The 16993-nt window shown below is 33.5% G+C and overlaps 2 protein-coding genes across 2 annotated transcripts in view; both read right to left on the bottom strand.

Moving 5' to 3' along the window:
* Positions 1-16993, bottom strand: part of LOC142345588 (uncharacterized) — a 290080-nt gene that overhangs the window by 243180 nt on the left and 29907 nt on the right. The gene's annotated exons all lie outside the window — the stretch shown is intronic.
* Positions 13599-14935, bottom strand: LOC142346105 (uncharacterized). Its single transcript, XM_075398609.1, has one exon. It carries the CDS (start codon positions 14933-14935, stop codon positions 13628-13630), a length of 1308 nt encoding a protein of 435 aa, XP_075254724.1. The 3' UTR covers positions 13599-13627.

Raw genomic sequence — 16993 nt, 5'->3', positions numbered from 1 at the left:
AAATACTGAGTAATGTTGAAAAACTACTATTTTCAGAACAAAAAACGCAACCTAGAGTGCCATCATGGCGTGAAAATAAGACGCCACCTTACGAATTCCAGAATAGCATTGATACCACTGTCGATATCGTTACCTATAGCCAACATGAACATAGGGCCACGTGTCCGCAAGTATCGAAAGAGCTCGCACTCTCAATCACCAATGGTTTTTGGTTACCGATAACGTCATGTTTAAAATACACCTTCCTATCTTTGCATAAGTTTTGGATTTGAGTTAAACCGAACTCCATTACGTGAAAATTTTAAATCTCTCTCGAAGGAAAACAGCCTCCCAAGAATATTTCACCGGGTACTATCTTACCTTTATTTGACTTGCTCATTAGCATGTCTTTAAGCCTTGTTTCATGATTGATGCAAGAGTTAAAACTTAACGATTAACAAAGATTAGAACTGGAATTGAAATCTAAAGTAATACAAGCGATCCAACAATTAACCGTATCGTTTAATTATCTATAGTACGTACTTGCAGTATGAAAGATCACCTTAGAAAATTTTATATCAAACTAATCAAAATTAACTTTGTTAGATCTTCAGATAGCCTAGTTTAAACTCCCTTAAATGTTAAGAGAGTTTTAATTTATGAAAAACGGACGGAGGTGCATCTCACTTAATCCTAGCTAAACTATATCAAATTTGATTGTCAATGTTTACAAACTTTCATTCAATTCTTATTTAAATTTTGATTTTGTTAGAGTCAACTCAAAACCGTCTCGAAAAATGTTTAGTCCCGTTATTCTTACTCCACCACGCCCTGCTCCCTCGCGTGAAACCACAACGCACTAATTTTTTGATTGCATCTTTCTCAGGCAATGATCCTGATCAGGATGCAGCTTTTTTGAAATTCCGTAGAAAACAGTAATTTTTATTTAGAACTAGGCCTAAAGATGCGGCTATACCGAATAGCTATTATAATTGACAACAATCATTACTGAGCTCAATTATAACTATAACAGCATTTTTACGTGGTTTGAAAGTGAAGTATCAGAGGCCACAGAGTAGAATAAATTCAAAGAAATGTTGTGTTTTGCTTATTTAGAGGCAGTAGAGATCAGTTTAGATCTCTGTCAGAGCTCGAAAAAAACTGCCCGCACGAAATAGAAAATAGTGTACGCAACAAATGGCCAGAGAAATTAGAGGTGTTGCTAAAATTAGACATCACAGAGAATTTCATTAAGAATGCGGTCAGAAATTTATTTGCTACAAGAGGGTTAAGACCTCAAAATTTAAAAATTTTAAACGTAAGGATCACCAATATCTGAGTGAAGACCCTATTATAGATGTGGTTACTATATAATCACACAGGATCTAACTGTTGTTTCAGCTACTTAGCTTATTGGAACATCATGATTGGAAAAATTCTAGATAATTGAGAACAATTTCAATGACCTTAATAATACTTTCAATGGCAATGAAGTTTACGGCATAGATTCAAGACAGAAAAAGCTAAAACTTCAAAAACATTCAATTTTTAGGTGTACAAAGAATCAAATAGATGATAGTGCGAATAAATTGAGAAAAAATGATCGCACCATAAGGTAAAATACAATAAATACGATAGAATGAATAAGGGAGGCAACAAACCATACAATTGTCGCAAAATCCGGAGCTAATAACCAAGAGTTGATGATTCACACCAGTATGCTAAACTCAAATACCAAACCATCAACAACAAAGCAAATATAGGAAGTCTTGGCAATAGGAACTAAAACGCATGGAAGAACATTCCCGCAACAGAAAAATATAAAACTAGTGATCTCAATCTTAAGCAGCAACCAGGACAACATCAGCAACAGAAACAAGGCACTATCTTCTATTCAAAATGCAGAAATAACAACCTTCAGAGGAAGATAATCTGAGCCTAACAAGGTAAGTTCTGTTGAACCAGATTAAGAATACATAAATTGCATAAATGTATATTTTTTCGTTTCTACTATATCTCCGAGTGCTACTCTTTTGAGTTTTGTATGACTGCAACACTGGAGACGCTAAAAATAATACCGGTTTAATTGTAGAGTTCATGATAGACCCAGGGTCAACATATTAATTATCGTACATACCCTGCTGTAATATACCTGGGACAAAACTTTCAACTACAAATTACGAATTTTGTTTGAAAAACAAACACTGGTTCGTCAATGTGAAAACTTAAAAACACAACTACCCAATTTTGACGGTAAAAAGGGTATAGCCTTTTGTGTCTAAGGAACAACCAGAGAGCGCAAAAGGTTTCAAATTTTGTTATTCATTCTTGAAAGATTTTCACTTTAGTTTACGTTCAGTAGAATTTAAGACAGAGCGAAATCTAATTGGCTAGGACTCATTTATTATTGAGAAAGACATTACTAAAGTTTGCACATAAAGTATGGTACAAACAATCTCTTAACAACAAAAATAACGCAATTTCATAGACAAAAGGATACCAATAACATAATATTTACCACAAGAGCAATTCCATTGCACATATAAATGTTGCAGAAAAAGACTTACAAAAAACAGATGGAAAACTAGAGAAAATTAACATTCTCTGCCAACAAACTAAAGAAGTCCAGCGCATATTTACGGAGAATCAAAGGAACTATCCGATACAACGCAAACGAGGAGTTATAGGATATGCTGTATGTGATATAAGTGATAAATCTATTAAAAGATACAATATAAAAAAATTTACTGAAATTACTTAATAAAAAAATGCGAGAAAGTACACATTTTTTTATTACAGTAGTACAAAATTTACAAAAGGGACAGCATGTTGAACATAATTCTTGTACTGATTATCTTGTTTTTCGTACGAGGTCTATAGTTTACTCAAACACAAATATAGTGCGTACAAGATCAGTTGACATTGAAATGAAAAAAAAAAAACATTACCAATAACACGTTCAAACTTATCAAACCTATACAAACTCATGCTGTATAAATACTACAGTTCAAAGAAGAACGCAAAAAAATTAAGAGAATGATTATTTATATAGAGGATAAAAAAGTTTATAATGCGATAAAAAAAACTAAACCTTATGAGAAACCAACAACTGATACAATCAGCAGAATTGCTGTTGGAAATCATTCAATAGTTCTAAGTATGTCAACATTTCCTTGTGGATGGGACGGAAAGGTGGGAAAGTTCTAAAAAAGTTTTAGGTCTAACTATCTATTTGTATACAAACAATGAGGATATTGATAAACTACAAAGGTTAGAGATAATTTCAATGGAGCGGGGAGAATTGCTTGAGAATTTTGAAAATGAGATATAAAAAGCAAAGAAAATTAAAGAGATTTAGCTACAAAATTTTAAATGAAGCTCAAGAATTATGTAGATCTGGAATCTTGGATCAATTCTGTAAGTTTATATATAATCGACAGAGCAAAAAAATATATACAAAAAATACACGTTAGTGTTTTCTTGAGTAAGAAAAACCAACTAGTACTATTTAAATTATGGAATCTTGTGAGACGTTGTTCTATGAATTTGATTGCACGCTAAGTGAATTGACTAATGACGAACTGTTTGAAGCAATTAAAAACTTGAGGACAATCAAAGTTTTTACACATCATGAAGAGAATATTGGTAGAGCCAAACATTAGTTTGATCTACCCCTGAAGAATGATGCTGTCTTTAGAAAAGCAACGTCCTAACAAAAAACCCATTCATCTTTGAGACAAAATTGATGAACTAAATGCTGAATTAATTTAGGCAGGAATTATCAGTGAACAAAACGGAAACAAAACTATGAATTATTGGTTTGTTAACCTGCTATCGTACTACCTAGAATACCTATGTGAAAACAGATACCAATGCTAGATAATTAAATTCTATAACAAGTACCAGTAACTCTATTTGGCCACTTGAGCAGTTCGCCCTTCAATAATGTCTCATCCTTTCTTCATTTATCAATTAGATAAGGCTAGCAAAATATTCACAATTACGATAAAAACTTTGGGTTCTCTGATATCTCCTAAAAATTTTAAACGTCATCAATTTGAAGATAAAGTCATTCCTAAGGACATAGGGTTAGATTTAAAGGGCAAGAAAAAAATGGTACAGACGTCCAAAGTAAACTTAGCGTAGATGATGCACCTGAGAATGGGATGAACAAAGTAATGCAATTCACTATTTCCATGATTGCGTTGGTGCGGCTCACAAATAAGTCAGATAAAAATAACCTCAGAAATAACCAGTTGACATGATAGTCAATGTTACTCAGAAAAAGAAAATGCCAAAATTATTAATAACTGAGAAGGCTATGATGATAAAATTGTTTAATCACGTAGAATGTAACATTAAAAGTACAGCATTTAAGAAACTTATTGAGTCAGAAGCTTTTCAACACATCAAAAAAGGATATTAAAACAGACACGATACACAATGGCTGAGAACAGCAGATTATGCAGAGAAAACCAACCTTGATACTGACACTAATCTTGGGGAACAAGTCAACGATTCAGTGATAAATAGACTAAAAGATTGGACACAAATATGCAAAGCCTCTTAAAATGATTCTATAATTAAAAAAATCAGAGCGCTACAGGCCTATGAAAATAGCTTTAACCTAAAATTTTTAGAGAGCCAATAAGATTTACTTTATTTTTAAAAACCTTGTGAAGGGGCCAATTTTGGCGTAAGAGCAAGTGCAGAACCTTTATTGCATTTTAAAGTATATCAAGTTGCACATATACATAAACTTAGTGGTTACAGAGCAGAAGAACAACTTATATAGGGATAAATTAATGTTCCTATTGGCCAGAAGTGTTTAAATGGATCGATATGTGAAAAACGAATTGTAGAAATAGCAACATTACGAAGTGCGCACGCACAGATTTAAACGAAGCACCTCTGGAACCCTGGAGACATATAGATGCAATACAGCAACATACACTACATATAGACAACAAAAGTCCATTAAGACCACTGAGAAAAAAAACTGTTTAGGTCGTGTTATAGTTGATACTTTTTTTCACAATTATATCCAAGAAAAAGAACTGAGGAGTGGGAATTGATGAATCAACTAGAGAAACCTATAACTACATCTTAAAACACAAAAATATTTCATGATAAATGCAAAACCTTTATTAGTATTGATTTCATTCACTCTACAAATGAAGTGGGAACTTCACAACGCCATCGAACAGTATAATGGCAATGAACTAATAACAAAAAATTAGTACAAAGTAAACAACTTAATAAAAATTATAAGCCAAAGTGGATATAATTGGGCTGAGTATACTAGTATATTCGCTTTTGCTCACAAAAGACTAGTTTATTACAGTACAAGTTGTACACTTTACAAAATCTTATTCAGAATTAAACCAAAACTGCAATTACACCTATCACTAATGTACGGACTACTACAAGATAATAAAAAAAAGATGCATAAAAGTAGTTTGTAGTAACTTACCACCAGACCCACATAGTGGGCAAAGTTGTAATCATAAGAAGATAAGGAAACTACTACAAAGCATTCTATATAATCAGATGCTAATTGAATGAATGCATCTAAAACAATGAACTCCAAAACCTAAACTCAGTGTAGAAGGACTACCAACAAAGCACACAATTATGGAAATAGGTCTGAACTCAGAAAATATATATTCGAAGGTAGAAAACTGTGATTAGAAAACCACTTTAACGGTCTATTAAGGTCTATTAATGTGCCATCCAACGCTATATCGTCCAAGGAAGTTTAACTAATACTACATAAGAAAAAGAGCATACTAAAAAAGAAAACCGTGCATATAAATCAAAAAAGAGTTTATTACCCGCTAAAAGAAAAATATAAGATTTTGTAGCGATCTATGTAGTCCCAGGTTTTAGTGACGAGTATTATCTTTAAGATATTACGCATATTGTAGAAAAATCTAATGATAACAACAGAAAAAAAATATATACTTACTTTCCAAACTCCTCTAGTGGAACCACTTTTTTTTAGCTCTAATCCATATTTCACGCTATAACCAACATAAGACGTTGATGTTAACCCAACAAAAGATTCTAGCTGAGAAACTTTACAAACACGAGACGATGATACAACAAATATTGTAGAATTTTTCCCAAATTTCTACCCGATTTTATGACCATATTATATGCAAACTGCAAAACCGCCTTTTTCCCCCCAACAAGAACCATTTTTTATGTCACACAATGATACAATTTTTAGCGCAAAATATTCCCACAAAGAACACAATATAATCTTACAATTTCACCATGCATTTCTAGACTTACAATATGAGCTCAATCAAATATTTTTCTCAGACGCAATTAAACTATTAAGTAGTTCTCTGCGTAACAGAAACCGACCAAATTTATGCGGTTTACCTATACGCGCCGAATTGAACATAAACTCAAAATAGAAATGGGGAGCAATGAAACTATGTTTTTAAAATCTTTTTATTTGAACGACAGTAGTAAATGCGTACTATAATTTTTCCGTACTACTTTTGTTTGTTCATGCTTTCCACACTGACGCTCCTAACAGTCCTTGCCAGCAAAGTATCGAGTTTCAAATATGCCTGAAGGTTTAGTTTGTCATCTAGAGGTATTATTCGTGTAGAGTAGTCCCTGTTGCATCCCACCATGCATATCTTGCGGCCAACAGCTAATTCTGCTCACACTTGTCACAGCACTTTATTATCTATTCATCCCCTCTCTTTGTATCAAGTTTTTCCCAGAATTGAACAGACCTATGAAAAACTTCTAGAACAAAATAATCCAGACACACACTAAGGATCACTACTCTTCTACAGAACTTCAAAACCCCGAACCACGATAATGACCTCAAATTGGACTTCTAGTTAAATTAAGCAAAAATTTCACTCATATTCTTTCAAAGAAGCAAAATTAAAAACATTTATAAATTTTCAGTTTTGATGAAACACTTTGTTGCAAACAAAACCTCACACGCATGTTACTTAAGCATAGCTGTTCAGATCATAATCCGATATTATCAAATACTAAGTTACTTACTTTAAGTAAAAGAAATTGTCCACAGTAAAGTAATTACCTAAGCATTAGTTAGAAAAGAACTTAATTGGTTAAATATTACTAGGTTAAGGACACATCTAAGGTACAAAAAGAACAATAAGTCAGCTAAGAAAAAAAATTCTGATCCGCACCTATTGCATCTATTCAAAAGAACTATGTATCCTGTTATGAAGTTTTACTTCACTATGAGAGAGCGAGAGTGACTACTAACTTGATGGAACAATTCGTGGCCTAATGTTTTCTCGAATCAACTTTACTCAACCACTTGTCTCTCTCTATCTGCCTCTCTCTTTTTCTTCAAACTAAAGTGTTTCGTAAAGGGCGAATCAAAGATTTTAAGCAGTGACAAGAAAATTTTTTGCCAAAAAAGTGAATAAACGTATAGCTTACAATGAAAGGCCATTTTGCTCAAACCAGTTCCTAAAACTAATTGCCATAATATTTCGTGCTCTCCTCTGTGCTATTGCCGCTTGTTCTGCAAAATATAGGAAATAGATTAGTTGTCTAGCAATACTCTCTGTAACGTCACATCCTAATGCTTCTCCATCAAAAAACGATGAGCATATATGAAAATGAGGCTCAACAACATCAACCAGCCACTATGACTGCTAAAATGCGATCTCAATTCTGATATATTTCCCTTATAGAATAGACACTTATATAATAAGTCCTAACAAAATTAGTACTAAAAGAGCTCGAGTCGCTCTTCATCACAGAACCTATGAAAAAGATATAAGAAAATACCTATAAGGCATCCTAACATGAGTATCTTTGGTTTTATGATGTTTCTGATTTAAGCGGGTAGATGCCAGACAAAACACTAGACAACTTTTGTTGAGCTAGATGCTCAAAAACGCATACCTGCAAAAGAAATAAAGGGAATAAACTTTTCGCCTTTATCGAGTTTAGAAGATTTTGAATTTAATAGAAGCTTTGTTTTTGAAATTTAACTCCGGCACTTTTAGAACCGCAAACAGCAAATTTAACTCACAAGGATGGATTACGCACTATACTTATGAGAGTTATATGCAAAACCTTGAACTCACAGTAAATATTAGAGAAATTATTCCTTTACCTTGTCGTTCATGGGCCTACATCTGCTGATTAACTGCTATACGCTTTATGCACCCGAAAAATGTCTTCTCACTACAATACATATCTTTTAGAACAAATGATAAACATTAACGACATATAAAATATCAGGTCTTTCAATTTTTATCTACAAGTTTTATAATCTCAGTTTATAATAAATCACATTTTCTGTGTAGTCGTTCACAAATTGTATTCTCTGCTCATCATGATTCTCTATAAGTTGATCTTCAGTTCAGGCTTCAGTATGAAGACTGCAGAACATGTTCTCAAATACAAATCTGATACCGGTGCTATGAATTTAGCAAAACTTTGAACTGTGACAACCAAATGTTGGATTCAACAAGCGGTGAAAATTATGCGGTGGAAGATATTGAGCTTGAAGAACTTCGTTGAAAAAGAACTGAAAACTAGGAATTTAATATTCTTAGGCAGTTGCAGACTCCTACTTCAGAATGGTTAAGAAGCGATTTAGAAATATTTTAAAAGGTCTCTAAAATTTTTTCATGAAAATAAACGTTTCATTTGATATAAATTAATACAAAAGAGATCTCTGCCTCTCAAAGCAATTGAGAAAATTTCTTGGCTACATAAATGTCCTGAGTTTCATTCACCCTTACAGCTTCCCAACAAGTGCTACAATAAAACATCAGTTCTTTACAAATGAGAGATACACTATATTGACCGCTGTCAAGTCGAACCTTCTCTGAAGCCAAAGAACAATTTTTTCAGTTCATATTTCAAACTCATATCAACCAGATGTTGACGTTGAGGACGATAATTTTTCGATTGAACTAACCTCACAGATATGTGGGGTTTAACCACAATAGGGGGGATTCCACTCTTAAACCACACGAAATTGTTCCACATATTAAGAATATTGCAAATCACTGCAATGAGTTTGGCTTCTATCTGCACAAATAATCAGATGCAGGAATTCTGAAAGTTTCCGAAACATAATTCTCTTCATTCTTGCCTTAGTTTTTGGAATTGACGTTAACAGATTTTACCTTCCTACATGAACTGTTACTGAACTTTTTTTAAAAAAAACCGTTTTGAAGGTTTTCAGAAAGTAGACATTTTAGTTTTAGATCAATTTATCAAGATTCATTTATTTCACCGGACGATTTTAAAAATAGGTATGTTAAGACATTCAGGAAAGTACAATGCATTATTGAGCGATGTGAAACATTCGTCTCACCTTCTTTTGCTTTTGCTACTTCCAGTTTTAGTTCTATGTCTTGTCAGAGAAAACATTAGATTAAAGTGTTAATTTTGTTATGGCAGTACGTGTTTCAGCATTGATATATTTTATTAGTGTCGATTATGAGTTTCAAAATCGAGAAAAAAGAGATGATGATAATACGGAACAAACTATGCGAATTTCAGTATCTGAAAAATATGTTCCGAAAAGCCGACACCTTCAAGTTATGCTTTATGAAAAGAAGAATAGACAAAAAGAGTTGCAAGCTCTAAGCAACGAGAATAAAAAGCCTGATCCTGTTTTACCAGGTGATGAGAACAGATACTATTACTACGTTCCAACGTTTCAGGTATAGGATTAATTTTGCAAACACTCTTGCTCTCATCAACTTATATGATGCAAACATAAAAAACCCCTGAATGAACTTCGATTGAAATACCAGAAAAAAATAAAGCAAATCTTTGCAAAAAATCTCATAAAAAAGAATAAGTATAAAGAGAATACTTTAAATTTTAGAAACTGTTCTCAATCTCCAGCAAACTGGCATCGTTCTTTCAGTGAGAACCTTTAAGTGGTGGGGCCGATTTCAGTGCACAATCAATATCTAGAACTCAATCTAGAATTAAACAACTCTGTTGTTTTTTTCTTCCCCAACAAAACTTACAACTCAATCAACTCACGACTCACTGCACAAAACTCGCAAGATCATCAGTTAACTTTTTGTCATCGATCAAGGTTTCAGCAGTCAAACTCCAACCACTAGCTTTTACTCATCATATCTATCCACAACATAATAGAAGTGAATCAAAACAGCAGAAAAAACCTCAAAGAAACAATTGCGTTAGAGATTTGCCAGAGAAACTTTTAACCCAGCAATTCTGGCAGAAGTAAACATACCCAGGACAAACACTATTTCAACCAACGTTTTAGAGAACACTGAAGCAAGGCAATCATCACTAATTTTTTTTCCCGATATACTACATTACTTACCTAACCCACTGCAAGACCACCCACAAAACTACACTCAAGCTGAAACAAAAATATTGCCCCATTTTTAGAGGACCAGGAATAACAAATCAAATTGGATAAACCAGTTGCCTCCAAACATCAATATATTTAACATCATAGGCTTCTTATCACAAAACAATGGCTACTTACTAATTAATCCCACACTACAATTGTTGATTTCTAACTGGTGATTGTCAATCTGAAGCATTATTTCATTCACCACTCTTACGTTGAGCATTCAGTACACTGATCAGAGGCATTGAGACAGAGTTTTCGTTAAAAAAATTAGGCGTTAATATGCGTAATTATTACATTGAGTCAGTCTGATCATTTCACGAGCTACTTATTATCGAAAATTGAACGTCAATTAAAAAATCGTCAAACGAAACTGCATCTATCTTATCCCAATTGTGCTGTCGGGCGATACTTTAGTTAATACTTTCCTTTTTTTCGTGCAAACGGAATGTCCTATAACCTGTCCATAGACGCCGAACATTTAAAGGGTGGTTGGTACCGTGCTGCTTTTATTGAATCACAATTTACTAAAGCTTCAAAATTTTCTCAGTTAGAAGTAAAATTTTTACTTCAATTTTAGTCCACTCGACATTCGAAAAAAGAAACGATTTTGTTTCTAAAAACATTAATTGTTTTGAAAATGTGATTGTTTTCCATTAGAATGATCAAAGTAATCTCTTGCAATATTTAGGCCCTATCACATTGAAGAATATTTTAATCCCTGAAAAAGGATTTGTATCGCTAATTAATTTCTACTAAGGGGAAAAAATTATCTCCATTGATAATAAAAACAATTTGAGCCACTGTTATAATCTTGACCAACGACAAAAGTATTGATATCCTTCAATTGTCTGATATAGTCTCTGCTGGTCAGTGTCATCAGTGTTATTATTTCAAACTTTAAAATATTACCACATATTTTGAAAGAGGTGATCATAAAAATTGGTTTAAAGAGTGTTCCTGCCTTTCCAAGCAAAGTGGATTCTGCTTGGAAATAATACTTCCGAACAAAATCTTTTCAACAATAATTAATATAAAATCATTAGCTTCTCTTATTCTGAATTTCAATGCGAAATCATTTCTTTTCTTGCAATTTGGGAAAAAAAAAATAGAATTACGATTTACTTTGAAGTGTTGACCAAATGTAGGATCACCCAATTCTCAAAGCTTCAGGGATCACCCAATTCACCCAATTCTCAAGGATCACCCAATTCTTCTGAATGATGTCGAAACATTGAAAACTATTTATTTCTTTATTCTAGTAAACACTTCCACGAAATGATTATTCATTACAGCTAAACTGTATAAAGATGAATTGTGAAATTGAGTTCCTTAATTGAGAAATAAACTTCTTAACACTAACCCTTACGACGTTGTGCGCTTCTACTTTGATTTCTTTTTTCTTTAGTATTGCTTGTCATTATAGATAAAAACTAATAAAAAACTGTATCTTAAACAATAACAAATATATATTCGTCCAGTTGACCTACTGAAAGAACCAAAACAATGGACATATCATTTAGTACGACCATGTAAGTCCAGACATTTGATTTCTTGAAAGAGAAATCAATCATTAAAATAATGCCAGGATGAACTTTAACCCAGCCTTGAACGTCAAAAACTGTTAACGCTTAATTATTGTAAAATTAAGCTAATTTGAGTGATTTTTTTCTTGTAAAATGCTATGCTTCATACTAATAGCTATGGAACGGTTTTGATGGATTGAAAATTGCTAAACTTGGCAACATGAGCTTGAAAATCTAGTGCTCACAGGTTGAAAACTATGTTACAATGCGCGAAGCACAAAACTCGCTTCGATCAACTGCCATTTCAAATGAAGAGATTGAAAATGACAATAGCAGCATCATGACGTGATAATATTACGCCACCCTGAGAAAATCAGATTAGGGTTGATACCACTGTGGACACTGACATCTCTACCAATAGGAAAATAGAGATCCACTTGCCTGCAAGCAAAAAAGAGCTTGCAAGCCCAACCAATAACAATTTTTAATCCTTGATGAATTCAAGTTTAAAACATACTCCCGTATTGTTCCCCTTATCTAAAACCTCAGCTTTTTGAACCAGTTCTTAACCAAAACCTTTGTAAGTATTAAAATTTTGGAAACTTAGCGTGAATATTGAATTTGAAATAGCGCACTCTCATTACCTATAATCATTTAATTTCAATCAAAAATACGCATTCAATCTAGACGAATTCCACTTGCGCTTTCTTAACTTTATTTAACTCTCTCATCTGCCTAGCTAACTTTCTTCAAACTCGGTTTATGTCTGATGTTTTTTAAATGTAAACTTAATATTCATATTTGCCTTTAACTTTTTATAACACATAACTATATGCCAAGAGTAGAACTGACGGTTGAACTCTCCAGCTGCACATGTAGTCCCGCGATTTAGTTAGAAATTGATAACTAAATGTCCCGCAAATAGATAACTAAAGGTCGTTCTCGACATTTAGTTATCTAATGTACGGACATGCGTTATATCGATTTCAAATTGGAGAATTTTTGAAGATCTGGGTTTAATTTGTATCATCTGTTTCATATCAAAGAAATGTATGTTTTTCAGTAAATCGCAAAAAATTGTCAGTAGGAAAATTAAATGTAACACAACGTCTTTACCGATATTTTTTTGTTCATAATTGAGTCAAAAGATATAAGAGCGTTATTTGCTGAGTATTTTCAAACAACTTTTAGAAAGATATGAGAACTTTATAATAATAATTTCTTAGAATGATGTCAAAATTTTTGTGGAACAATTGTAAAATAATTGTTTGGTTTAAGATATAAAATCGTAAAAAAACATGTTGATCATTCATTGGAAATCAGATATTTATATGGCCTTACGTGAACAAGTACATAATGTCGTTCTCGTACTCTCTCTCTCTCTCTCTCTCTCTCTCTCTCTCTCTCTCTCTCTCTCTCTCTCTCTCTCTCTCTCTCTCTCTCTCTCTCTCTCTCTCTCTCTCTCTCTCTCTCTCTCTCTCTCTCTCTCTCTCTCTTTCAGATATGAACAGCATCTTTGTTTTACTTTTAAAACCATCATACCGACCGTTTGTTGCAATTGAAAAGCAATTAAACCAAAATTTTTTTGCATGTGTAAGCGAAACAAATTGACTAGCATGATCTAAAAGCGTAGTTAAGGTTTCGTAGTTTTTGTAGGAACAAGAAATTTTCAGAACTTCACCGAACTTGTCGACATTCTGTTCTGTTTTGTTTATAATTGAGACTTTCAGGAGTTTGTCGTATTGTCGTTCTATAAGTCTTTCAGGTAAGCGAATTCTACCCGGCAGTAAACTTCATCTTTATACGGCGAACGAATTTTATACCAAGGTAAGCTAGTATGTCGCTTCACGGAAATATTTTGGTTTGACTGACCTGCGTCCGTCAATTTTTTCCAAATCCAGTAATCTTTGTCCTCGTCTGTCTTAAAGTATATCGAAGAGCAGGTTTTATGCAAAGGAGTGTAGTTCTCATAGTGAACCTTGAGTGTGTTGGAACAACATTGAATTCCCAACTTAAAGACTCCGTATTTTGTGACCAAATTATTTGACCACTCTACGTGACTAGGTGACAAGTTATATTTGAAGGGAAACGTAATGCGGACTACTGGTATGTCTAACAGGTCAATTTTGAGATAGTGTTTATCATGTGAGAAGTCAATTTCTATAGGTATAAACTTCAAGTTGAATATGGGAACCTTTTCCAAGCATGGTTTGGAATACTGATAAGGAGCTTCTGCTTCATCCGGACTCAATTCTTTGTCCGCATTTGGTAGCGAGATATCGCTATCTGTTTGAGCTTCTGAGCTCTGCATTAAGACCAAATCTGTTGTATTTGTCTCTTTGGACATTTTTTGAGGTGTTGAGTTTCCGCACGTTTCCTCCTTTTCTGTTGCATCAGAGCTGGAACCTGTAGCGTTTCTTGGATCCCTTTCACTTGATTCAGAGAAATTAAATAACCACTGAATCATTTTATAATCAGGTGGAGTGTCGCCGGGAGCCCCAGAAAGAAGTTCCAAACAGCCCCAGTTGCTCAAAATTTCGTCTCGCTTATTCTTCAATTCTGATATTTTCTGATTTATGTTTCGAACACTTTCATCCTTTTTTTGTTTCAAGGAAAACATTGTTTCGATTAGAACCGGCTTCCAAACTGATCTGAAATTGACAAAGCTATGACCATCGTGATTTTCAGTTTCGAGGCACTCAGAACATAGGAGTTCCTTGCACTTGTTACACCAGAACTTACATGCTTTATTACGGTGAATTCGACAGTCAGGCTTTTTTTCGCATCCAATCAAACCACTACTTTTCGAATCAATTGACAGTTTTTGATCTGCAAGGTAATCTCGAACTCCGTACATTGGCTTCAAATCATCAATAGACACTTTGCTTTCAGTACCACAAAGAGCACATTTTAAATGACCATTTTGCAGTAACATCTCCAAACAAGTTTTGGGAGGTCCACAGTACGAATGTCCACATGGAAGTTGTCGCGGATCCTCCAGTACATCAGTGCATATTGAGCACTCGGGTAGCAAAGCAGTTTCAATACCCGACTCCATTTTGTTTTTATATATTACAATTTCCAGATAACTGTTTTATTAACTGTTTACTTTGAACCCGTAAAAAAAGAAAAAATTAAAATTTAAATGCTAGAATTGTGCGCCAACGATATGCCAGAACAGTTCTTTGGAGAGCTGGGAAAACAAGCAGATGTTTACAAATATCCACTTTCAATAATCCTCAATAATCCATAAAATAATCATACAAATTTCAGGCACTACTCGCTTTCGTTAGTTTATTAGTATCTCGGATATTTCCACATCAAAACACGTCTGCTTGAGAACAATTCAGCACATTTTGCCTTCTGTTCGTTGAAAGAAAAACGTTGAGCGAAAATAATGACCAAGAAATAATTTCTATGGCTAAAACGTAAAGCAAAATTCAACTTCAGGCAAATAACTGGCTCATAATAGAAAGACTAGAATTAAAAAATGCTCTTAATTTACATATGATTACTTGCTTTCATAGCCACTATAGGAGCAATTGAAAGTAAAAATTTAATAAATAAGCAGATAATTACAAACAACCACTTTGCACAAATATGCGATCAATAATAAAAAAATTCAGTTTCTGCTCCTTTTCGTAGGTATTTCCGGACAATTTCCCATTTTGTAAGACATATGTAACATATGAGATAATTTGTAAGGATACGAACTTGAACATGTTAGAGCTTTTTGCCGATATACGACGAGTTGCTTTTTTGCTTTTTTGTAAATCATTCCCATGTTTGGTTGTGACAGATTCATTTTTAATCGGCTAGCCAGTAATGCTCATAAAAACGAAAAAAAGAATGCGGATTTGTTGATTTAAGAGAACGCTTTTTTCTACAATACACATTAATTATATTTTGTCATCAATACACATCTGCTTGAAAACTATTCGGCAGATTTTCGTGCTGCTTTGTGAGAGAAAAACATTGAATGAAAGATAACGACGAAAAAAGTAAATTCTATGTCTACAATGTAATGCAAAATTTAATTTCAGACAAACCACTCGCTCACTATTTGCAAATAGTAGACAATTGTACATATCTTTTTATAAGGGAAAAATCACAAGGCTCTGAATTTAAACAAACTACTTTCCTTCATTGCTACCATAAAAACAACTGCAACTAAATGATTAATCAATACCAGCTCAAATTGATATGCGATAGTTCTCGATAGTTCTGGCGTTTGTTGGAAAAGAAAAATGCCGCGAAAATCAGCAAAATTATATCACAAACAAGACTAAATTTTCTACATTAGAAAAAAAATTATATTGCGTTTATAAAAAAAATGTTTTTGGTAACCTAAGCGTAAAATTTTATGCTTCCCTTTCTTTAGATTTCCAAGGAAAATTTGAAACAAATTGATAATGAATTGTAACAAGCATTTCAACCAAACTTTGGTTAAAATCCTCAGCCCCATCACAAAAATTTTTGAGTTACCAAAAGCAGTATTTAGTGAAAAGTTTGTATACAAATTTGGACAACATTTTCTCCGACAAAAGCATTAAAAAGTTTTATGACGACATGCGTCAGTTTTTGTCTCAGTCAGCAATTATGCAAAACAACTAAGAGTGCGAAAAGTAATTTCTAAATGGGTCAAATAAATTGCGAGGCAACGAACTATTTACCAATGCCAGGTGCCTGAAACCCATGGTGTCAAATTGCCCGAAGGGACTGCTGAAGCTTGACCATGGCCTTTGGGACATATCCGTGTACATAGAGCCATAACCGTGAGAAAAACTTTAATCGTCTCACCTACGCTTTGCTATGCTAAAAAGTCTTGCTTTTGTTTTTTTTTATCTATTGGCAAGTAGAAAAATGAGTTTATTTTATATACTCTGCATTCGGTATTTTATCCTTTCGGTACAGTTTTCAATGCAATTTAAGGAGGTAGCCATATCATAGGGTTTAATGGTCGGCCACTAAATACATGCTAGCAACTTTTCAGCTCAAAATCTGCAAAGCGTTGTCAATGTTTATTATTTTTCTATTAAAAGATGTGCCATAGAGCGCTTGACACTTTTACAAGACTGCTGGAATTCGGTAGGGAAATTGAAGTCTTTCCATATTT

This window comes from Convolutriloba macropyga, chromosome 9 (assembly GCF_964194025.1).
Source record: "Convolutriloba macropyga chromosome 9, txConMacr16.3, whole genome shotgun sequence".
Taxonomy (NCBI): Eukaryota; Metazoa; Xenacoelomorpha; order Acoela; family Convolutidae; genus Convolutriloba; species Convolutriloba macropyga.
The sequence above is the reverse complement of the archived record's forward strand: the minus strand, read 5'-3'. Positions and strand labels throughout refer to the sequence as shown.